This window comes from Crinia signifera, chromosome 4, assembly GCF_055691185.1.
Source record: "Crinia signifera chromosome 4, ASM5569118v1, whole genome shotgun sequence".
Lineage (NCBI taxonomy): Eukaryota > Metazoa > Chordata > Amphibia > Anura > Myobatrachidae > Crinia > Crinia signifera.
This window is the reverse complement of record NC_139220.1, coordinates 155570867-155597297: the sequence shown is the minus strand read 5'-3', so window position 1 is coordinate 155597297 and position 26431 is coordinate 155570867. Positions and strand designations below refer to the sequence as shown.

Sequence of the window (26431 nt, the reverse complement as noted above, 5' to 3'; positions counted from 1 at the left end):
ATGCAATTCCTGGTGATTTAGTAAAAAAATCCTGTGATTTTTAGACAATGTTTTAAAAAAAAAAATGGTATGGGATTTTCCCCCGCCTAAGCATAACCAACCCTAGGCTCTTTAAACCAGTCCTGGTTCTCAAAATACAGAGGAAAAAATGATTGAGGGCTCCTTGTATTTGAACAAACAGCACCAGGCTCTTGGACCATTTCTGGTTCCAAAAGATTTGGGGATCGACCATATTTGTCAAAAATCAGCACAAGGCTGGACTGAGGAGCAGTATGTGTTTTCACATGCCGCTTCTCCGTGTAAATGACAGGGATTCCATTAACTTTGTCAATGAAAATCATCTCAGCCAATGACCTAAGAGCTCAGGAGGACCCCTGTCGGTGATTGCCTGGCCACGTCCCATAGAACTCTGTTCCAATAAGGGGTTCTATGGGGTATTTAATTCGACAGTCAAAAAGTGCTGTTATTGTAACTGTCAAATTGGGTTATTCTGTTGGAGTATTCAATTAACAGAATACACCAATCTTTGGAATGAAGAGGATGGGATCTACACCCGATTTAGGAATTAATTTTGTTTAATCCACTGGTACCCTAATGGATTACTACTGGAAAAGTTGACCGAGCCCACACATCAACATAAGTTTGTGTTTGTGGGCATGTATGTTTATTAAAGCTAGTTTTTCACAGCGTTTAATTGTTTTGAGTATTTGTTTGTCCAAGTAACAGCATGCAGTGGAGGCTTGCTGTGTCTTGTAGTTCCACAGCCGAACATAATATTAAATGTATTTTTTTTTTTACCCTTAATTGGCAGCAACTGAGCACCCACAGCCCAGGGGTGCCGGAGATAGCCACGGGTATCAGCCCTGACCCTGGAGGGGGGACCTCTTTTTTATGGGAGTCCCAACTGCACCAGGCACCCCGATCAGAGCTTAGTAGTTGGTGGGTTAATGCCGCAGTCACCTATATAAAAGTGTCACCCAGCTGGGCATTACCTTACTGACTAGTGGAACCAGGTGCTGGTGTAGAAAATACAGAGGACCCCTACTTCTTTTGGAACTTAGGACTGGTTGATAAAATACAGGGGGAACTCATTTTTTTCCCCCTGCAATTTTTACTATGTTGCTTGCAAAGTATTTGGCCATGAGCCAAATAGCATATAGTCAAAACCTCAAGTAAAGATAGTCAAGAATGTATGGTTCTGGACTCTTCCTTGTTAAAGGGAAATTGCAGTCAAAATCGTCCATAGCCAAAATCGCACTGTATGAATCAGGCATCTATTCGTCATAGATGCGCTTCAGAACAGTCCAGAAGTCTGGCTACATTCCCATGACACTCACATCCGCTGCATATTTCCTGTGCATCTGCAGAGTAGTGACCCATAAATTACCATTTCATAGGTAGAGAAAGCCTTGAAACGGGCACATGAACAATGAAAAATACCTCCGTACAGAAGTGTATGTATAGTGCAGTGTAACTATTCATGGGAGATCTGTACCTCATGGGATAGGTGTACTTTAGCACTTAGGAGGTTATTCTGGTTGGTGCGGTCCTTTTCGAATTCTTTCGGAGCTGACCGAACGCCACGCTGTGCGGACATTGTAAGAACAAACGCCCACAGGTCCTCCGCATTTGGACGGACTCACTCTCTAAGAAGAGGGTGTGTTTTCGGACAACATCCAAACCGTGCGTGTGCGGTGGGACCACAAAGATTCTGCACGGTCTTACAGCGTCAGAACGGACGGGAAGCTGCCCGTACGCACCGAAGCGGGGTATTTCCGTAAAAGTGACATGTATATTTATATTATTGGTACCAATTTCTGACCATTGCTTGCAGTGCAAATGTGGGTAAAATAGCAAACATGCAGTGGTGTTTTCAGCTTATATTTGTGTATTTAGTAATGCTCCATTTAGGCAGCAATGCTTCCAATTGAAGCAATGAAAAGAGTGTAATTAATGAGTAATGAGTAGAGGAGTGGATTGTATTGTGTTCAGCTGACAGTGTTTCAGGTGCAGGCGTACTAATTGGGCGAACCGAATGCCTAGCACATGAACAAGTGGTCTCCGCAAAGTGAAACTTGCTTATGAAGTCCGCATATTTCATGCGTGTTGCTTCGTTTGCAGGCGGTGTGCTGTCCGAATGCACGCCTACCAGAGTAAGTGCACTCCCTCGTGTACGCCCATATTTACGCCCAGTTTTTCCCACTTTGAAACCATGCCCTTGTGTAGGTCCGAATGACGCCCATATTTCCCGAGTCAATGCGGTGCACATTTCTGGACGGTATTAGTGAGAACGAGTATGGAGACCATGCGTGGCACATGCGCATAGCGTTGCCTACGCATGCGCAGATGGCTAAAAAACACCCTCCGAAAGAATTCGGAACGGACCGCATCGACCAGAATAAGGCCCTTAGTTACAGGTTGAGTATCCTTTATCCAAAATACTCGGGACCAGAAGAATTTTGGACAACGTATTATTCCACATTTCAGAATATTTTTTTATTTCAATGATTTATCTTAAATTTACTTTGTACAAACATATTAAACACAAGAAATACACACAAATATATTTTATTTGTGAATAAAACAAGGTTTCAAAACATAAAACAAAGTATGTGTACTATCTCAGATACTGAATGTGAATGCTAAGCAATCATTTTCTTGCATATATTTAGACCTAAATGACCATATCCCAGTTACAGATCATGTCCCCAGTACTGATTTTAGCAAGAAAAAAAGGTTTGTTCACTTTCTGGACTGTGTGGTTTTCGGAATAATTTGGATAACGCATATTTGGATAAGAGATACACAACCTGTATTATGAAATCAGGCTGTATATATTATTTTTAGGTTTTCTCTTGGGCTACCTGTGTCAAGCTACAAAATATACCTGTGGGGTTAATTCTTAAATCGCTGAATAGTAAAATAAAGACCATTACTTCTTATCTGTAACGGTACAGGTTTTTTTTTCCTACAAACTGCTAGAATATAGGCATTATACAAGCCAGGAATGTCCACCATTCATAATAATCATTATGTTAACATCATGAACCATCTGCACCTTGAGGGAGTGGCAATAACATAAATTGCTATAAATTCTCTCAACACAATCTGTTTATACCCAGGACATTTGGTATCTGTATATTTTATCCCCTTGTATGCCTACAAGGATCCCATGTGGTGCCATACACATGAAATGCTGTACTGTATAGCTCACCAACTGGGAAGAGGTTGAGGCTATAAAATGTAGGACACAATAATTTGTTGCATTTACACAGGGGAGCTGGTCGCCGGGCTCATTTGGGTTGCCTAAGCAACACAGCAGCTTAAGCGACAGTTGGAGACTGCAACAGTACATGTGGGCACACGCCGCTCTTCACACCAAGGTCAGACCTTTATTTACTGTTATGTCCACTTCTCTATCATTTTTTTTATTTTTAAATCAAAGCCTAGTCTAATGCTATGTACATATTAGAACAATGAAATAAGTTAAGATATTGTATGCAAGTTCCCTTGCTCCCATGGGATATATCTTATGTGACACACTATATAATGTGACATAAGATCATAATATGCGCATAGTCTCATTCAGGGGTAGATGTATGAAGCAGTGATAAGGGAGAAGTGATAAAGTGCCTGGCACTTTATCAGCGGACAATCAGCTCCTAACTGTCCCTGTATTATCTGATTATTATATGTATATTTCTCACTCCGTGTGCAATTGGGATACAAACTGTTTTTTTTCCTAACCAGATTTACCCCTCCCTGTTGGCACCTGAATGACAGACCTCTGATTGAGCAGCTTGCCAATAAAAGTGTTGTGGAGTTGAGAGGGGCATAGATGGGTCAGCATTAGGAGGGATTGCTGACACCTGAGTGCCATTGGAGAAGCCAGGGGTATCTCCAGGTAAGCTGGCTCTCAGATGTTGTAAGCCATTATCATGTGGCCTTACACTGGGCTATTAGGCCCATAAATTTGTTATTGTGCATGGGATGGGTTTGGGAGTGTGGTTCCCTCTTTGTTGGTATGGCTGGTCTGCTCCAGGGTAGCACACCCTAACACTTTATTAACATTTATGTTTTTCCTTATCACATTGTATGTATTATTTTAACCACACCTTCACCTCCTTACATAGCACTTATGTGCTTCTTATTAACCCCTACTAATTTTCATTTGTGTGCTGCCCTGGAGTAGTCAGCCTGTGCCGGCATATTGGGGGCCACACCCCAGACCCATACCTAGTGTTAGGGACCCCCAGTGACAGAGATGCCTTGACGTACGGCCTGGGGGCTTAGCCCTATATCTGCAGATATATGCAACCAAGATCTCTGTATTATCTGATTATTATATGTATATTTCTCATTCAGTGTGCAATTGGGATACAAACTGTTTTTTTTTTCCTTTTTAAACCCAGCCTGTAACTTAACAGTCAGGAGCTGATTGGCTGGTGATAAAGTACCAGACACTATCACTTCCCCATACATCTACCCCTCAATAGCTTAACTTCAAGCCTGCATGCAGAGCGATCATACAATGTGTCACAGGAGCGCGCATCTTACGACACATCATATGTAAACATTCTACAATATCGTATTGAAGTGAACTAAATCATAACCATTGTGTACAACATTGCATAATGTGTATTGGCCCAGAGAGAGGGATGGTATGTGCAAAGTTATGTAGCTGGATACACACACATACACTCTGCATAAAAATGTATGATGCATTAGAGACTGTTGGCAAATAATGTAATGAGCACGTGGGTAAGTCACTATAGAACATTGCATAAAAAAAGTAGAGGGTAGGGAGGTATTCGGGTCCATTCAAGGGGCATGTGCAGATGTAGATTGCAATGGGACAAAGAACAAGCTGCCTGGACTTAAAATGTTTTAACGGAGGGATTCCTGGAACCTACATATTTTTTTCATTCGATCAGAACAACAACATTAAATATCTTCCTAATAGATCAACAGATAACAAATTATGGATAAGAATTACTTTATTTGCTAATATCACTATGTAATAATGAACACACACACAAAAAAACACATCCTGTAAAAAAAATTAATCACATTGATACTTAACTACACTATATTTTGTGTAGTAACATTACCAACATTTTACTCCTCACATAAGAGATTAAATAATTATGTATGTATACACTTAATGGATGCCAGCCCAAAAACAGAATTCATTTTCTTCAGCCAGCTGAGATTTGTTTCAAAAGGAAACAAAATATGTTTATAAAGTGTTTAGAAATTACTGCATACTTATACTTTGTAGTAGATTCTGTGACATTTTATACAATGTTACATAACTTGGAATTTTCGTGCAAGAGATACCTTTTTAATATATAAATGTAAATATAAGTTGCAAAAAAATGGTTCTTTAAAAAAAAAAAAAAAAAAAAGCAATTTTGAAATCCTTTAAGGACAGAAATGTGATCAATTATCCCAACAATGAGTACATACAAAGAATGAGGTGATGATACACTGGAACAGTATCCTGACGAATACACCAGTCACCATACAATATACTGTACCAAGCAAACTGACTGTAATGACAAGAAATGGGTGTTAATGTCTGCTTAAAAAAAAAATCTTATTTTTTTGTGGGAAGTAGGTATTTCAATTGTTATTTATGTCTGCTTCCTCTTCTCTTCATGGCAGCAGTACACTGTGGGCAATACCATTTGCCTTTAGGAGCCTCCGAGAGTCCAACACATCCATAATGAAACCATTCAATAGGGCACTGAAAACACAAAAAAAGGATTACAAAGTTATTATACAGAACATTATTTAATCAGAACCTTAAAACCATTGATATACGGTATTCGGTGTGCATAGAACAGAGGACATTATTGCATATTCCATCAGACAAATTAGCTTTTACAAGAAACGTATGCATATTATTTTCTTGTAAAGGTTGATAAGTGGTCGTGAAAACTAATAATCAAAATGGATTTACAGAATCTTTCAGATATTTTACATTAACATAGAACTAAAGGCCCATACACACTGGCCGAATTTGAGCTTTTAGCTCATTTTAAGTTTGAGATGCTTTCAGCTCAAGCGCCATCCAGTATGTATGGCCAAGCGATGACAGCTCCCACATCATTGCCACTCATCTGCTGGCCGTGATGGACGGCTTTTCATAGTCTTCTGCTATGGAAAGCCATCCACCCCCGGGGGGAGACACCTAGTGTGTATGCACTCATCGATTGACAAACATGTTTGATATATAAGGTGACAACACGTGCGCTTGCATAAAAAAAACATAAAAAAAGTTTTAATCTACTATATATGGAATATTTATGGGCTTATCAGGGGCCACCAAAGTATACAAAGGTAAAACTATTTATAACAAGGTTTCACCAGGAAGACACAGCTGTAGACAGGAAACAACTGTATGAAGAATGTCGAAGACCTTCCAGAAAAAATATCTAAGAGAATCAGGCACATGGTATAAAGGTCAGGGGATAGGCCAATAAAATTTGATGAAGACCATCCCAAGGACCAATGAAAACAAGAGAACGTCATCATAAAATAACTCCCAATAAAAGGCAGCCTAAATGTACTCTCCCTCAAGACAAGTTACTTTACAGTATAGTAGAGGCAAGTGCTGCTATATACAGAGATCTTTCACACAAAGCCCACCACTGGATTCCCCCTGGTACACCATGAACTCAGCAAACCCTAGCGGGGTTCTAGATACTGGTATTTGACTTGCAGATATCTCGATAGAACCATTACTTCCATCATGGTATAGTGCATGACTTGATGTGAGTCATGACCTAAGTGGTGCTAGTGGTTCTTTGGCAGTCATTTTATTATTGTTGGTTACAGTGTTTAATTAAATGCATAAAGGCAGTCCCTTCAGAAGAAATGGCAAATCTAGTTATGGCAAGTAGTACAGGAGTCAACTTTATACCACTTTCACATCGCCGACACGTTTTAAAAAACGGTATTTAAAACGGGTCAGAGCCTTAACAGTGACCCAGATTACCGTTTTAAATACCGGTTTATACCCCTTTCACATCGCATTTTTAAAACGGTAAATTGCCGTTTTTTTTTCCCTTTTTTTTTTTTGGAAGCTTGGTTCATGCAGACAACTTTTCTGACAACTGTGATGACTATAAATGCATGAAATCAGCTGGTCATGTTATACAGAATGCAGAGGTCTCAGTGACTCCCGGGCAGCAGCATCGGATGGAGCACACTCAGAGCAACCTCTGTAGCACATCTGGGTGGCCAGCCAGAGCACTGCACGACCGCTGCACACAGTCCCCGGGGCTCTGTCACACAGACAATCCCACAGTCTACAACAGCAGCGCGATCAGAAACAATGTAACACGACATGAGAAGTCACTGTATGGACAATCACCCAGCAGACTGGAGACAGGGATGCTGCGCGGTGTGTTTCTAGGTGACAGCAGCAGTGGCGTAACTAAAACTTTTGCGCCCCCCCCGCCGGGACAATTTCACCGCCCCCCCCCCCCCCCCCCCCGGACAATTTTGCAGCTCTCTCCCCCCCCCCCGGTTAAAAGACCCCCCCGGGAGCTGGCAGGGGGGTCCGTGCGGCGCGGAGGTACCTGTATTAAAGGAGAGCCTGGAGGTCCCTGCGCCGCCTAGTATGATGCTGCCGGAGTCCCTGCAGTGAAGTGGAAATAACGCGCTATCTCCAGCGGAGATAGCGCGTTATTTCCACTTCACTGCAGGGACCCCGGCAGCATCATACTCAGCGCCGCAGGCGCAGGGACCTCCAGGCTCTCCCTTAAACAGGTACCTCCGCGCCGCACAGACCCCCCTGCCAGCTCCCGCTGCACCCACATGCAGTGGGGAGCTGGCGGAGATCCACCAGCGCCCGCAGCCCCCCGGCGCCTCCCCGCCACCGCGGGGGCTGCGGCCTAATTGTTACGCCACTGGACAGCAGCCACACTGCCACCCCTGTGGGGGCCACACCACACTAGAGCACGCCATGTGACAGCCCTACTGAAAATCAGATCTGGTGAATGCACAACACTTCGACAGGACTGGGGATGTGCACCCGGGAGGCGGGGCTCGGCGACCCCCATGCACCAAGAGTATACGGAGGGCATAGGACTGACGTCACTCACGGTCATCCCCGGTTATAAGGCGGCCGGATTCATTTCAGGGGCTTCCATGTTAATCCCCGGCAGCCACGGGCAGCTAACACTTCCAGGTACATGGGGGACGGGTTTTTTTTTTTTTTCCCTTTTTAAAACGTTTAAGCCTGTACACATTCACATTGCAGAAAAAACGGCAAGGAACCGTGTAGGACTCTGCTTTTTACACGGTTCGAAATGCCAGTTAACTTGAAACGGTAAATTGGCTGTGGTGCATTCACAGTGCAGGCTTAAACGTTTTAAAAAGGGAAAAAAACGGCAATATACCGTTTTAAAAGTGCGATGTGAAAGGGGTATTAGGGAGTTAACATTCCACTATACTGCAGACAAACAACTCTGCCAGTGTTTGTAATGAGCTACTGCTCCCATTTAGTAAAAAAGTCTGATAACTAGCAGATCAGCCATAGGATTGCAGAAATGAAAAGGCATTCATTTATATACCAAATGTAGTGACCATATCACTTGAGAAAATAACTCAAGAAAGTGACAAAAAATATGTTCAATCCTAAAACAGGAGACGATGAGCAGTTTCATGGTTCACCACAACATGGTTAGAATTGATGAAGTATTCCACTCACTGGCTAACATGAATTTGACATGCAAACATGAAAATGACAAGATGAGAGAATAATTTAATATAAAATTACATATGAATTAAACATTGTGAAACACAAGACTAAAACATAAAAATAGGTCTTGTGTAAAAACGTTTCATCCCAAGCATTGAACAGGTCATCAAAGTACTAAATGATATTTATTCCATTAAAGAAAAAATTACCATTTCCAAGAATACCATATTATTTACAATTAAAAAAAAAAAAAACACTAATTATATCATTCAAACCATAATGTAGGGATTTGCATTGCATAGAAGAGAACACATATTTTTGGCAATTTTCTGAAATGGAAGTGTAGAAATCCAAGGACACAATAAATCCTTGTTAAATCACAATTTAGATCAAATAGATATAAAAAAAAAAAAAAAATAGAAAAAAGTGGTAAATCACCTGCCTTATGTAGAAATGAGGATTTAGAACACTTTTTCAAATGGTAAAAATGGTACAAAACAAACCACTTCTGTCATAAAATAAAAGATCAATTTTTTTAGGGAGAAGGAAATTTAATAAACGAAAGGTAAAGAGATCCATGTGGAATCCCCTAAAAGGCCTGATTGTTCACAAAAGAACATCAAAACAGAGTTAAAGTAGGTTTTAACATCAAATAGTCAAAACCGATTATGTACGTTTTCATTAATAGAGGTCTATATATCGCTAAAATAAACAGAGGCCAATAACTGGGCTTAGTACAATATATAAAAAATTATAACACTAACGTAGTGTACACAGGAGGTGGTTTAAGCAAGATCGCTCAGCACACATGGGGTACACCCGTGATGTGTGCTGAGAGATCTGCTTTCAACAGGGATTTTCTTATGCTTATAGGCAAAACCCTGCGATCTTATGGCCCATACACACTGGGTGATTTTGAGCGGAAAGCAGCTTCGTTTTGCCATTTAAGCAGCTTTCAGCAGAAAATCGTCCGGGATTGAAACCCCCCCCAATGTATTTTTCAGATGTTTTTGTAAATTGAAAAATTAGGTGTATATTTAATGGCTAATACTTTAGGAGTACTTACATCTTGGTTGTCACAGCCTACCATTTCACCATAGGATACCTAGAACAGAAAAATCACAATTGTCTGTATGGCTTTTTTTTTTTTTATATACCATTATTTTTAGTAGACACATTTAAGGCAGGCAGCATATAAAAAATATACATCATAAAAAGCAACAGTCAAAACAATATGGTAGATCTAAGATAGCAAATATAATTAGGAAGAATCGAATAGCAGAGCATGGAGATATGCTGCAGGTGGAGTGTAAACATAAGGAGCAAATTACTATCAGGAATTTACAACTTGAAAAATAATAAGTTGGGGCAGGGGAAAAGCCCTAGCATGGTGTAAATTTCGCTTCTGAGGGCAGCTTGACGCTACAATCAAGTTCTTTCATTGGAGAGATAATTACAGTTTAGTCAAATAATACAATAAAGAACCAATGCAAAGTATTGTACAAATGATGTGTTATTTTTGCTGAGCTGTATTAATCTGCTGTATGCCTGAACTACACTCCACAAATCTTTACTTGCTTGTTTATATCACTTGATCATCTGTTTGTGCCAATTTTTAAAATAAAAGACACTATTTAAAAAAAAAAAGCAATGCAAGCATATATTAGGAAATGTATGCTTCTGTTCGTACAAGGTGGGATGGGCCATAAATTTGTTTTAAGGTGCATAAACACTGTTCGTTTTTGCCCAGCGTGTATGCACAGTGATGTTACAGAAAATTGCTGGGTTGAAAAACGCTCTGAGCGATTTTCACCTTCATTTTTCGTGGGGTGGACGTCTTTCCATAGCAGTATGCTATGAAAAGCCCTCCACCCCACCACTCATCTGCTGGTAATACTGTACCAGCAGAGGTGTGACTGAGGCCGACAATAGTGCGGGAGTGCGCATCAGCACTCACTGCCCAGCCATAACACACTGGGCAGCTTTTGAGTTGAAAGCAGCTCAAACTGTAAAAGTGAGATGCTTTCAGTTTAAAATGGCCCAGTGTGTATGGGCCTCTACAGTAACAGTCACAAGCAGTTGGAAAACAAAAAAGGAATGATCATTTCCCGATCACAACACATTGAGGGTATTTCTGCACTGCAGTTGCATTGTGACACTCATCGCATACTACCCTTAACACGGGATGCAGTCGGAATCCCGGCAGTCAAAACCCCGACGCCGGAATCCCAACACTTTCTCCCTCTATGGGTGTCCACGACACTCATAGAGGGAGAATTAGTGTGCTGAGCGTAGCGAGACACAGGGCCACGCAGTGAGCCCGCAAGGGGGGGGCGATCCACGCCCTCCGCTTGTCGGGATTTCGGCGTCAGGATTTTGTTTACATATTTATTTAATTCGCACATAATCATTTGTAACAGTCGAGTTGAATGCTAAAGAGGCTGAAATTCTCTGAGCAATGTTTTGTAATGGATCAAAAATAATCAAATTAATGCTTAATTTAAGTGTTTGATAACATGGGTTAAAAATAAGAAAGGATAATTAAAATGAATGGTGAATAATAAGGGCATCTATTATCTATACGACTCCAAAGAAAAGGATACATTTATAATAAGCTTTTTTTGGAAACAATCAAAATAATCAGTGGTTGATTAAATGAACGATAAACCATTGCATCATAAACACAAAAAAGACTATCTGCAGTTTGCACTTACAATAAATATAACTATATACCTGTGCTGTCACCTGAACAGACAACAAATAATGAAACATACATGTACTAGAAGGAATGGAAGAAAAAAGCCTGTAGGTCTTATAAACTGTACAGCTTCTTTTATACATTCCTTTTTACATCTTAGGGCCAGATTCTCTAAGCTTCAAAAGTGATAAAATGGAGAGTGATAAACAGCCAGCCAATCAGCTCCTACCAGTCATGTCACAAACTGTGTTTGAAAAATGTCAGACAGGAGCTGATTGGCTGGTGGTTTATCACTCTCCATTTTATCACTTTTGAAACTTAGAGAATCTAGTCATAAGTCTGAAGTCAGCAGTTTAATGTTTATAGCTACTATTAATATAGTGATCAAACCATCTACTGGCATGAGCATGCACAGTGTGCTGAGAAACATGATGTTATCAGGCTTACTGCTTCCTGAACATTAACTCTGAACGATCACGAGTTCAGTATCACAGGACCTTATGCCTACACCAACAGCTAAGGGAAATAACACCACACGAGACACAGTATTGGATGATCTGTCTTTTCATGTTAATGTTGGCTATACTACTAACTATACATTGCAATTAACTGTTAGCTCAAAATAATAATAATGCTTTTCTATGACTGCTAAGAACACACAAATGTGCAGCTCTCTAAAGGGGTTTTGCAGTACACCTCTCTAAGCCTATTGTTTTAAAGTACGATGATGTGGCCCCTGCCTGTCAATTACACCTCTCGTTATTTGTAGGGTGTTGCCATTAATATATCTTCAGAGCTGCCCGCCTTGCACCATAACAGAACATAATAATTCAAACCTTTAGATCTGCCATGTTGGCTCTTCCCTGCTATACCCACCAGAGTAGAAATATTGGAAAAGTAAAGGATTTCGTACAAGGATTTAATGTGGAACAACATTATTTAAACTGCAACCAATATATACACTAAGAACCACAAAACTAACCTGATTACAGATGCAGTAACGAGGTTCATTTGGATCATATGTCCAATCAACCTGGCTATTAGAATCGGACTCAGGAATGGCTGCTGCCTGCTGAGACAGTTCGTGCGCTAAAGCCGATGATGATGAGCAAGAAGACAGAGAGGAAGAGGATGAGGACGACGAAGACTGCTGGTTTGATGATTTATTGTTGTTCCTAAACGAGAATACAAGAACAGATTAGTAAATGTTTTCAGGTACAATTACTTTAAATGAACGTACAAAAATGCATACTACCCAAAAATTAAATCAAATGAAGCACTTTCATATAATACATATATAGCCATTATACGGTATATATACTCACTTGCTTTTTCGCCCACTTCTAGAATCTGTGGTGGCTGAAGAGGTTAACGTCTGAGTTAAAGTAGAAGCCAGAGCTGAAGATGAGTAAGTAGATGATTCTCTAGACAAGAACTCTCTCCCAAGCTGGAAGTCATTATTTTTAAAGGCTTCATAACTGGCTTTCATGCTTGATGTTCTTCTACCTTCTTTCATCTATGAATAAATCCATGATCGATAAACCATTGAATCATAAAAATAAAAAAAAACGTAATCTGCTGTTTGCACTTACAATAAATATAAATATATACCTGGGCTGTCACCTGAACTGCCTGAGCAGCTGCCATTGTAATAGCACCAGCTCCAGCCCCAGTAGTAGCTCCAGAGGACAGGGAGCTTAAATTATATGATGCAATTGGCTGAGAAGAATTCACGGTGTAAAGATTAGTGGTGGAGGAGGAAGAAGAGGAGGAGGATGAGGACACATTGTTTCTGCAACCTGGGGAGACAAAACACAACTCCGGTAAGTTCACAGAAACCTCCCCTGCTCTGAGCTCTAGTTTAGATATGTCTTCATCCTTAAAATATGCCAAATAGATCCTAAGTCTGTGGCACACAGATTGATGCTAAGTCGCACCCATGCTTCTTGACACGGGTTGTTTTTTTCTTACAATATTTCTTCTTACGGTATATCTTTTTCACAACTCTAATACTGCTTTGTATGCAGTAGCTGTGTGACTGATGCAAATGTAACCCTTTGATTGCCAACATTTGTGAGAGATGTTCAAAATATCTGCGAAAAATGCCAACATTGCCCACATTTGTTACAGTGAATTCAAATAAAAAGTGTAAAAATAAATATATATTTCTTATATAAAAAGGTAAACATTACAGGTTATTAGGATGAATAAGTGTTTACTTGCCAATTGTTATACCTAGTTTGACTTGGTACTCAAAGGGTTAAGATAAAAGGACACATTTATTTACAGTTTCTTATATAGCGCAGCATATTCTGTTGAACTTTACAATGGGATGTGAGTGACTCCTAAGTTCACAGGACACTACAAGCAACAAAGGGCTACATTTAAACCTGATTGCATGGCTGCAAATCTGCAGGTCAAGCGATCCATAGACTGCGCTTGGTGGTGTATACCTGACCTGGGACCGAATATTAGCAGCCCAGCATTCAAGTCTGAATTCGGTCCAAAAACCAAGGGCCTAATTCAGACCAGATCATAGGATAAATTTGGTCTCAAAATGGGCAAAGTCATGTTACCTCCAGGTGGGGCAAATGTAATATGTGCAGACGTACTAATGCTGGGGTTGTGTTTGTACAAGTTGACCAATAGCTGTTCATTACCTAGTCCCACTAGCCTGATAATCCTAGTGTAAATGTACCAGAGAAACACTTCTATCACTGGTGGATTGATTGGGGCCATGTCTGCATGAATTGGAATATCAGCCAATACAGCTGTGGTCCAGATCACGGGGACACAAAATCCCACAGGATCCTTGCAATAGTTTGGCGACGCTATGGTCTGGAGGGAGGCTTCCTCGCATATTAGAACGCCAAAATAATCTAGTTTTTGACTGAAATGTATTCACATGATTGCGGCCGCTATGGGGCAAATGAATAGGGTGTGAGAAGCTGGAGGTGCAGGAACTTGTACGAGAATGGCAATCATTTACAAGACAAATCTACCTGGTGTCCTAAATACACAATATAAATGCTATACAATAATGGTTTTGGCCTCAGGGGAAAAAAATGTAACCGGTCTCCTCACAATGGTGTAAATCACCTCTGAATCTAAAGGAGTAAATTAAATAAGATATCAATGACTAGAATGCTTAAATATTAGTGTATTAAAGTACTAAACAAATTACTGTAACAAACAATGCATACTTATTCTGAGTCTGGGATGCAGTTAAAATCCCGGCGGTCGGGATCCCGGCGTTCAGAATCCCGACGCCGGAATCCCGACCGCCGAAATGCCGACACATTCTCCCTCCTGGGGTGTCCACGACACCACTGGAGGGAGAATAAATTAGTGTGCCGAGCGTAGCGAGGCACCGGGCCCGCTGCGTGGCGAGCGCAGCGAGCCCGCAAGGGGGGGCGATCCACGTCCCCCCCTTGTCGGCATTTCGGCTGTCGGGATTCTGAACGCCGGGATCCCGACCGCCGGGATTCAATACTGAATCCCTAAGTCTAGTAGAAGGAATATACTTTTTTGCATGTGAAAATTGTCTGCAACCTGTTGCCAAGTTCCAATTACTTGCCTGGAGTATTTTCTTTGGAAGCATCAGAAGTAAGAGTTGATAACAGCACCTCAGACTTGAACTTTTTCTCTGGAACATGGTCTGTTGTAGAATGATGGGAAGATGAATTGTGCTTCCTTTCTGTAGACACAAGCACTTTTGTTTAACTGTTAAAATATTTTCAAAATGTAAATAAATCAAACATTGAGGGTTGGGGGGGGGGGGGAGATTTATTAATCTTGGAGCGAGCTATAGAGAAGTCTTGCATGGCAATCAATCAGCTTTTAGCTGTCATTTTTCTAGAAGAGCTGGTAAATGGGACAGAAGCTATTGGTTGCTCTGGGCAACCTCTACCGCTTTATCTCTTTCCAAGATTTGAATCCTCCTTATTTTACTTACTCTCTCCTGAAGAATGAGAATGAACATGATGGTTATTAACTGGCTGTGATGGTGTGTCTAATTCCAGAGACCCTAGAAGATAATTACAATGATAATCATTATGTAAGTAAGCATTTCAAATTAATCTCTTTACATTGGTGCTCACTGATCCAACATTCTTCCCTCACTGAGTAGACAGACTGTCACTAGGCACGAATAGTTCAATGGGGGGACTTTTTCAACTACTGAAAATTAGTTATGTGTCCAATGGGAGTCACAGTACTTTATATCTATGTAATACAAACACAATAGCCGTGTACTCACTTCTTTCCAGTATTTCAGTAATCCCTGCGTTATCAGCCTCTAGCTCCATTTTGAATTTTGCCAGTTCTTGGTCCAATTTTCTTAGATGTCGATCTACCTATGGAAGAAAAACAAAAACAATCACGTTAAAAATAAGTAGAAACAGTTTAACACCATACATGTGTCCTCGTACATTATTGCTGCAGTTGCAAACATCCCTGAGTGATGTGCCAGGCCAAGTGCAATTAGGCTGAGTAACTTTTTCTCAATGCATCAAAACTGCACTGATTAATTTAATGTGCAACTTTTATAACCATGGGAGACTTAGGGCCTGATTGAGCTTGGAGCGCATGCAGCAGCGTATCCTAAGTGATCCTTAGCAATGCAAATGAAGGAGAAAGTACATCCTCCTACGTTCATTTGGATTGTTTAAAACTGTGAAGCGATCGCAGCTTGAAAGGAACATTGTGACCGCTCCTCTGAAAAGGCAAGCCTGATCTTACTCTGGTTGCCTGTGAGGTCAGGAAAACTGCTCCTTGTGGCAGTCCATGGGCTGGGCACATGACTGTTTCTGGAAACGCCACCTGTTCTGGAAGCCTCGGGTGCAGTTTCTAGACTATAAGCGATTAGTCTTGAATTATCTGCTTACTCTGAATCTGTCCGCAAGTTTTTTCCACACAGATAGGTCACCTAGCACATTAATCACTGCAGACACATTGCGAAGATAGCTAGAAAAAGACATTACACTATTTGGTACGGCTCATTCACGGCCAGGCGTCTTATGCTGCATGGTGTATTAAGACTAGGTGCATGAGAACACAACTGCATACTCACTTCTCCTATGTAAAATCGGGTCCATTGTATCCCATTATAATGGCATACAATGCGACCAATGCGATGGACACGATTTTACAATGCGACCAATGCGATGGACACGATTTTACATAGGAACCAATGTTAAATGGCGGCCATACCCAATTTTTGATTGTATACCCACCCTGATGGGTAATTTGTATGTCAATTCCCCCCCCCCCCCCATTGTTAACGCCACCCCACGATGAACGCCAACCTGAAGCGTAGCGAGCGCAGTCCTCCGACATTTTCATACCCCCACTATCCACATCAGCGTGGAGTTGATTTTACATAGTGTGGCGAGCGCAGTGAGCCACCGAGCCCAAAGCATGGCGAGCCCCACGAGGGGACGCGTAATACCTGTGAAGCAATGTGCATCGCCTCGCTGCGCTCCCCACACTATATAAAATCAACTCCACACCGACGTGGATAGTGAGGGTATGAAAAGGACGGAGGACACATACCGATGCGCTCGCCACGCTTCGGGTTCACGTTGATTGTGGTGTGGCGTTAACAATGGGGGGGGGGGGGGGGGGGGCATACAATGAAAAATGGGTTCTGGGGGGCATTTAACATTGGGGACAATGTAAAATCGGGTCTCAGGGACCATTTCACATTGGTTCCAATGTAAAAAATCGGGTCGGTCGGGTCAATCGCATTGCATGCAATTTGGTTGCATGCGATGGACCCGATTTTTGCAACCCGATTGCATACAATTAAAATCGGTAACGCCGTGCTAGGAAACAAGTACCGATAATTTTAATAGGCATTCTACTAACTAAGAGAGATGGGTCCTGCTATTGTATATTTGGAGGCCAAAACGCAAATAAATTGAAAGTTCATATTTACAGCCAGTTTTAGTAAAGTTAAATAACTACAGTTATGTCCTACACAGTTACAGTACTTAATAAAAAATTACCGTATAACATATGGAAGGTCACAGATAGCAAGGGCCTCATCTGTCCCATGACTTGCCATTTATAAAGCCCTGAATTAAAATACCCACTTACTAATCAGCTTAAGTTATTTATGTTAATTGAAAAGATGTGGACAAAGATGTATACAATTTAATTTAAAAATGAATGTAATTTTTTACATTGACACTTACCAAATCATAAATTTGATTTGCTAGTTGTACTTTTTCATCTGCATCCTCCAATGCTTTAAAGTAATCCTGCAAATGGTAAGTTCAAGATAAAGACTAATGAAAAAATGGATACCCCCAATAAATAAAAAATACAACACTTTGATTGCCTGTTGCCAACTATTTTATTTTTTTAATTAGCTTACTTTTTTTATAGAACTCATTTGCTCTTCCCTCCATTCAGGTTTGTTTTTCTTGGCATTGGCAAAAAACTCTCCAACTCTTTGCTCCAGTTGGTCCATTGCATCTGAGTTACAAAAAAAATTTAAAGTCTTTGTTAAAAAGAAATGCAATGACTTTCAATCTACATTAGATACAATATTTATCAGGAAAAAAATGTTCAGTAAATGCAGATCAATTCATGGCTTAGCTTGTTAATTTAACATTAAGATACAAGATTATGTGCAAGTGATTGGCCAGTAGGTACTATATAGGTGGCCATACACCAGAAAGACCTACAATCACAATTGTGTCCAACTTTGCCTTTAACTCCCCGGTAGTCGTTGGTGGTTTTTGGACACAATGTACTCACCTCAACCAGTTGGGATTGTACAATATCTTTCTGATGTATGGGGGACTTAACACTATCAATTTTCTTTGCTGGCCTGTAGTTTAATAGATCACAATTACAGAAGGATACGTAAAGATTGTGGTTAGCTTCTAAACATATACCGTACATTTGGATACTTATTAGGTTAAATACAATCTGCAAGGCTACAAATGTTATTCTATGCTTTATTCAAGAGGGAATAAGATGTTGAGTTGGGTATTCTAGGAATACAAGAAATAAAAAGGTTTAATCATGTTAAATGAAAAATGCAGGTAAGATATACAATTTGATATCAATGCACACTAAAACTAGTGCATAATGAAACTAAATAAATACACCTGACATAAGCAACATGCTTATCTGAACTCGTTAGCCAAACGCTGAAAACTTTAAAAAGTAATTTCCAAAGAAGAAAGATGGGAGTGCTATTTTAGATGGGCAACCAATCAGATACTATTATCTTCTTGAAGGTGCTAAATAAATAAGTAGATTCCAATTGGTTACCCATAGCAACATCCCATCTGAAAAAGAACTCCCATCTTAGTTAGTTTCCGCTATATGTTTTATATTATGATTTGCTACTTCATGCATTCTAGTAATGAAAAGACTTGAGAGAGCGGGAGGGGGATTAAATTAGCCACAGTAAATTAACACCGCTAACTGATGCCCCAGGTTATTCAATAAGCCACCACTGGAAGCACATATTGGGTTGTTTTTTATGCCTCAGAGGCGATAAAACTACCACCAATAACCAGCGAGCTCACAGGCGCTATGACCCTGTTAACACGCAAATAGATTCATTTTCCACAGAATGTATGTACTTGCACGCTAATTTAATGCCCATTAAGAAGGCATTTGGGGCGGGAGAAAGAGTGCAATTGATTGGCAACAAGCAACATAGCCTGATGCTACCACCCTTTTCCCATGCAAGAAATTGAAATCATACCCCCCAGAGTACATAATACCACTGATCCGAGCACCTGAAGACTAGGCTGTAGTTTGAATTATATTGAAGATTGGTGAATAAAGGAAGACCAACAAAGAAATTATAAAATGGGTCAAAATATTAGAAAACAACTGTTTGCTCTTATCTTTAGTAAATTCCTGCTTCCCTGATTTAAAGTGGGCATGGAAAAAACTATACTCAATCAGTTCATCACAATACTCCTTTAAAAAAAAGAAAAAAAAGGAGGAGCAGGACTGCTTGTAATATATGTGGAGAATCGAATCAAGTAGGAAGTCATCCAAATAACTATTAAGAAACTTTGGGGACAGAAATAAGTAAATTCTTTACAATTTCTCCGATATACCTAAAATAATTTTTTTCGGACTAAAACTTACAGACAGGTTCAGAGAAACCAGTGTTTTAAGCTGCTGCAGTGAAAACAAGGCTGCTTTCTGTGATTTGGTTTTGCCTGTCTGAGCAGATACACCCAGCAATCAGTGAGAAGATGGTAATAAAAGCACCTCTATAGGCGACACGGTTCAAATATACAGCGAGGCATGGTTCTATATAGATTTTTTCTTTTTATTAAAATATAAATAATTCAAAATGCACGTTTTATGATTTTTTTTTAGGTCTTTCTTCATGGTTAAGAATACATAAAGGTTTCATGTCAATGTATATGGTGCAATTGCGGTCTATGAAGAAAATAGTTCAAACAAAAGCTTTTGGCCAATATCTCTTAAGTTAGGCTGGAATGCTATGTAAATACAGTACTCGTAGAGAATAGGATCTTATGCAGCCCACACACGCGCCGATGCCGGCGGTGCGATGCTGTACGATGGGGTGCGCGCTCCCGCGGCACCTCATCGTACAGTACAAAAAGTATGTGCTGCACATACTTTTTGTACTAGCTTTTTCTAGCACAGCATCGCATCGCATGCACATCGTATGCACAAGGCATACGATGCGATGCTGTGTGTGCTAGTTAAGCCCACAACGCACGCTGGAATCGGTGCGTGTGTAGGCTGCATTATGCACGTGTGTCTATTTACAGAAAGCAGTGCAAATGACAGGTCAGACTTAAATGTTGCAATATATCATAGAAGCTAAAGGCATTTGTTTATTATCACAAAATAGTAGGTGTTTTCTTCCTTGCCGTATTTTAGAGAATGGTTTATGGGAACATTAGTGGTTTTACTTAATAGTGACAGTGAAACACCTCAGATAAAAATGTACAGATTTTGCGCAGATTTGGAATATTTTCCTTTACTTCATAGACTCCTTGTAGCAGTTAGTTACTATAGGTAGGGGACTGATATCTCTTATGCTTGGGATTTCAGGTTCTGTAGTACCTCTTTCAGACAAAACAACCAGGTCCACCACATTTCACTGAACACTGGATTTAAGCCATGTCAGATCAGCTTGAACCCTGATCACACCACAAGCTAGACCAGTTTATTGATGATGCTAGTATATAATCTGCAAGCGCTAAAGGCCCCCATACACTAGGGCGACTTGTCCTTAGGACAAGTCGCCTCCGACTTCCCCCTGAGCTTCCCCGGCTGAGCTTGATTAGATTAGCACTTGATGTGCCATTTTTTACATGTGATAGGGGGGGGCTACAGAGCAGGGCTGCTGGTGGGAGCAGGGGGGGCTGGGGACGCTGCGGGGGACACAGGCGGCATAGAGCCGGGAGCTGTCAGTGCTAGAAAAAAAAGCCTATACAATGAATGGGCAGCCTGTGATTGGCTGAGCGCTCTCTCAGCCAATTGCTGACTGGCTGAGAGAGCGCTCAGCCAATCATAGGCCGCCCATTCATTGTATGCGCTTTTTTTTAAATTCAGTACTGACAGCTCCCGGCTCCCCCTGCCCGGCTCTATGCCGCCTGTGTCCCCCGCAGTGTCCCCAGCCCCCCCTGCTCCCTCCACCGCCGCGCCGCCCCACTAGGTCCCAAGTCAGGTGGTCGGACGTGCAGCAGGTCCAACCACCCGACGCAGATCCGATGCGCACGGGACCGCGCATCGGATCTGAGGGGACATCAAAACTAGCCGATTTTGGTCCGATTTCGGCCAGATCCGACTGATCTGGCCGAAATCTGACCAAAATCGGCTAGTGTATGGGGGCCTTAACACTCCATAGGGTTTGAACTGGATCAGATCTGATGTTATGGGTCACCCTTTCACACTGCCCCACAAACTGGATTTTTCAGGGACCCTTTCAAACTGAGCAACAACTTGGATTACCCCTGCAAAAACCTGGGTCGAAATAGTGGTGTAAAAGGGGTATAATATGGAGCTCTAGGACTATAATATTAAATTTATACTGAAATGTCTCCCAACTATCCCTGGCATTCCTCTCAAATATTTAACAGCAATTCTCACTAGGTATATAAGATTATGTGGCCTTTATGCTTCTAAGGATGCCATTCATTCAGCTGCAGCACTTTCACATCCTGTATTTTTAAAGAAGACCAAGCATAATGTGTTAACACATAATGAAATCTCAAATATAAAAAATAAAATAAATTATGACTAATTCTAAAGGTTCCCATACACGTTACAATTATTGTATACAATATCACATCTCGGTTTTGCGATGAGATCTATTACAAAAAGTATGGGCACTTGTGTAATATCTGGGCACCCGATATATCGCATCGCATGCCACTAATTAAGGCATGCGATTGGACCCGATTTTGAGCCTTTCCCGGGCAGCGTGTACAATTTTAACATCGTGTTGCATCGCATGCCATTATTAAATTGTAGAGGCACCCTGATGCCTGATTACAAATGCACCCCCATACCCGATTTTTAATTGTACACCCACCCTGATGGGTGATAACTATGTGAAATGCCCCCCCCCCCATTGTTAACACCACCCCAGTATCAATGGCAACCTGAAGCGCGGCAAGCCTGCGAGGGGCGGCGCCACGCGTCCTCCGACCTTTTCATACCCCCACTATCCACATCGGCGTGGAGTTGATTTTATATAGTGTGGCAAACATGAGGGGATGCGGAATATATGTGAAGTAATCCAAGTACAATCGCCACGCTTCGGGCTCCGTGGCTCGCCAAACTATATAAAATCAACTTCACGCCGACGTGAATAGTGGGGGTATGAAAAGGTCAGAGGACGCGTACCGCCGCCGATTGCCACGCTTCGGGTTGGCGTTGATAGTGGGGTGGCGTTAACAATGGGGGCCATTTAACATAGTAATTACCCATCAGGATGGGTCTACAATCAAAAATCGGGTCTGGGGGGGGCATTTAACATAGAAATCAGGCATCTGGGTGCCTGTACAATTAAAAACCGGGTCCAATCGCGTCGCATGCGATATGATTGTATGCGACGCAACGCAATTTTTTTACCCTGCGATGAAAAAAAAATAAGAATCGGGCACCCAGATATCAGTATCTGGCCATATCAGTATCAATATGCTGCACATACTTTTTGTACTAGATCTCATAGCAAAACCGAGATGCGATATTGTATAAAATAATTGTAACGTGTATGGGCACCTTAAGGGGGTGGGGTATCCAATTGCAGGCAAAGGTGTGAGCTTAAGTTGCCATGAAGCTTGGCTGTTGCTCAAGAACTTTGGCCACAACTAGATTCCACCCTGTAATTGTTCCAGGAATGTGAAGAGAAACTGCTTCATAAGTGGGATGAAGTATGACAACCATAATAGCCATTTTTGTGGTGAAGATTAAAAAGTGGTTGCTATGAGTATTGCACTTGGTGGTTGCTATGGGTAACACATGGTTATGCACTGATGGATGAAGCGGACATGTAGACTGGATGAAAGTGTAGAGATGACCACGCCCCCTAGTGCCGGGCGCTGGTATTGCAGCAATGGCAGGGACGCGCTCTCTTGCGAGGCGCGTTATGCTCCCACAGCGCCTCGGCCTGTAACGAGCGTCGGTTTCCGCCACACACGGGTGATAGGGCGGCGGCGCTGCCAGTAGTGGGGCCAGTGCCAGAAGCTGCTCACGTACTCTGCACCTGTAAGTCCATCTCCCGCATTTCCGTAAACCTGTCGCGCAGATCCATGGGAAGCTGCTCGATCACTGCGGAGAGACAGGAGGGGAGGGAGAGACAGAGGGCGGTTATTAGGCGGCGCCATGCCAGTCCGCGACCGGGACCCGCTCCCTACCGTACACACAGCGCCCGGCGCGGCTCTAGGGCCCGGGCAACGCACTCACTCTCTAGGTAGTCCTCCAGGTACAGCATCTTTCCTTCTATAGTCAGCACAGACGCAACAGCGACCGTATAGTACTCAGAGACAATATGGCGCCTGACTCGCAGCTACAAAACACTGGCAGGGAGGTGCGGGCGGCGGCGCTGATTGGCTGCATGATTTGCTGGTGACGTCCGCACTCTCCTGCACAGGCTGCTGGGAAATGTATTTCCAGGCCATCTATTGAAGTGCTGTAGTCAAGAAAATTATTATTGGTGTATTGTTACTAATGTCTGGGACTGTTTTCCTGGTGTCAGTGCGTTGCATTCTGTGCCCTGTGCAGGGTTCTCTTGTCCATTAAGGTTGTTACACAAGAAAATAAACAGAGTTGTACCTTTTTGTATTTATCACTGTTTGTGTATATCTAATGTTCCACAGTGGCGGTTTTTACGGTACTTTTCCTAAGCTTCTCATACAATCGCATTGCATGCAATATAGCGGCATGCGATGCAATTCGATTTTTAATTGTACAAGCACCCTGATGGGTGCTTACAATGTTAAATGCACCCCCATTGTCAACGCCACACCCTCTATCAAAGCCAACTCGAAGCGTGGCGAGCGCAGCAGTATGCATCCTCCGACCTTTTCATACCCCCATTATCCATGTCGGCGTGGACTTGATTTTAGATAGTGTTGCGAGCCACCGAGCCCGAAGCGTGGCAAGCGGACACGGATTACTTTACATGTATTCCGCGTCCCCTCGCGGGGCTCGCCCCGCTTCGGCTCGTATTCCGCGTCCACTTGCGGGGCTCACTGCGCTCGCCATGCTTCGGGCTCGGTGGCTCGTTGCCCTAGCCACACTATCTAAGATGAATTCCATGCTGACGTGGATAGTGGGGGTATGAAAAGGTTAGAGGACTCATACCGCTGCGCTCGCCACGCTTCGGGTTGGCGTTGATAGTGGGGGTAGCGTTGAGAATGGGGGTGCTTTTAACATTGTAAGCACCCATCAGTACGGTATGCGATGGGCGCCGTGCTAGGAAACAAGTACCGTTTTTACCTATGGGCTGCATTGCGGCAGCCCCCCATCTCCAAAACAATAAGGCTGTCATTTATACGTCGCACACAATGCTAACAAATTTTGGTTCTTCCTTCACCCCCCCCCTCCTTGAAAAATGACATAAACATCTTAAAGGCCCTACACATATGCCCACATACAGAGTTGACAGCCCACAGACAGCGCGAGCTGTCAGCTCTGTGTGCTGAGCGAGCTGACAGCGCCAGTGAAAGAACACTGGCAATACCGATATTGATGGACACTGTTCATTCTGCCAGCTATAGCTATGCGCGTGGCTGCTCGCCGCTATCGCTGTCCCCTACACACATAGCGATGTAGGGTCATTTTCTTAGTGATTCTAGTCAGATGACTTAGAAAATGGCTAAAAATCGCTATGTGTGTCTATGACTGATATTCATTTAAATATTTGATATTTCAATTATTGATAGATTTACATCGTGCACCCCCCAATACAGTAAAAAGTCCCCATATTGTATGCAACGCCATATTTTTAAATAATTCAGCCTTTATTTGTTATTAGTTCCCAGCCCATCGACCTGGTGAAACGCATAACAGTAATAGCACAATCTGGCGCAATCTTGTGGCCACTGGCAGGCAAAACACTTGAATTCCATCCTATGGGGGTGAGGAGCAGTATCAAGGTGCCCATACACTAGTATGATTTGGGCCGACTTCACCCGACCCCGACGGATCGGGGCGAGAAATCGGGCCAAACCGGATGTGTTTGATGTCCCCTTCGGGTCCAATGTGCGGAGGTCGGACCAGCTGCCTGTGCGGGGGTCACATGCATTACAACGCTTGTGAAAGGACCACATGCGATCCTACCGCCCGGGATGGTCCCGGAGCAACTTAGGGGGGTTGGATGCCCATACACTGGTGCGATACATCGCAGTAGTGTATGGGCACCTATAGATTTATATTATTAGGAATTAGGAACTGACATGCACCAAGCACTGACTTGCATCCACTCCTATATGTTATAATAAAGGGGAAGGCAACAGGTGGCACTTCAGCTGCTGCGAAACTAAACATCCCAGCATGCCCTGACACAGTTTTTCTGTTGGGGCGTGCTAAAACTTTGGCAGGGCATTTTAGGATGTGTAGTTTCACAGCATACGGAGTATAGTTACACGCATCTTGGCAACGATGACTGCCTACTAATGTTTCTTGTGGCCATCTATAAACATCTTTTTTAATTTTTCTTTAGCAATTTGTTGAAGGCTGTGAATGTTTACAGAAGTTTTCTCCAAAGTATTAAGATTAGTGGACTGAACCTTCGTCAAGCAAGCCACGTCAGTGTCTGCATCTTTTGGCAGTCACCTGTCAACTATTCTTTTTTTTTTTAAATTTTGGATTTGTGTTTTTTTATTAACAGTTTCTTATATAGCGCACATAGATTCCGCCGTGCTTTACAGTCCATGTGCCAGTGGAGCTTACAATCTATATTCCGTACCACATGCACAAGCACATACAGACATTCTAGGGTTAATTTGTTGCGAGCCAATTAGCCTACCATTATTTTTGGGGATTGTGGGAGGAACCCCATGCAAGTATGGGGAGAATATACAAACTCCACACAGTTAGAGCCATGACCATGAGTGCTGTGAGGCAGTAATGCTAACCATTACACCATCCGTACTGCCCAGGTAGGGATCAATCAAAAAGGTCAGTTTTGAGGCACGTTACAGCTGATTATCATCTGATTATCATCTGATTATCAATCCTCTGACAGCGAGGATTCCCCCGGAACGTTGAATAGGGTGAGTGGCTGGGATTAAATGGCGAGGATAGCATGTTTTTGGTGATCCCTGCCATTTAACCCCCTTGCCGGCCACATTGAATATACCCTTATGCAATCTTCTAAAAAGCCAACGATAGACCTGATCTATTCTCTGATCATTTGCAAAGACCTGCGATCAAATAACTTCTGCCCTGTAAGAATGAAAACCCGCCCTATCCAAGGCTGAAAAAAGCCTGTGAAAATATCTCAGATCCGCGACTATCCATACTAAGCTACGCATACAATTTACATTAAG

At 42.2% G+C, this 26431-nt stretch overlaps 1 protein-coding gene across 1 annotated transcript; it reads right to left on the bottom strand.

The window, feature by feature from the left end:
- Nucleotides 1-5397: 5397 nt before the first annotated feature.
- Nucleotides 5398-23491, bottom strand: ING3 (inhibitor of growth family member 3). The gene is made up of 12 exons (XM_083182818.1): nucleotides 23343-23491; nucleotides 23136-23207; nucleotides 17791-17891; nucleotides 17609-17674; nucleotides 15670-15766; nucleotides 15367-15438; nucleotides 14989-15108; nucleotides 13023-13210; nucleotides 12737-12927; nucleotides 12394-12586; nucleotides 9780-9818; nucleotides 5398-5749 (listed from the first exon to the last, which is right to left on the bottom strand). The coding sequence occupies exons 1-12, from the start codon at nucleotides 23368-23370 to the stop codon at nucleotides 5633-5635; spliced, it is 1284 nt and encodes a 427-aa protein (XP_083038944.1). The 5' UTR covers nucleotides 23371-23491; the 3' UTR covers nucleotides 5398-5632.
- Between the last annotated feature and the right edge of the window lie 2940 nt (nucleotides 23492-26431).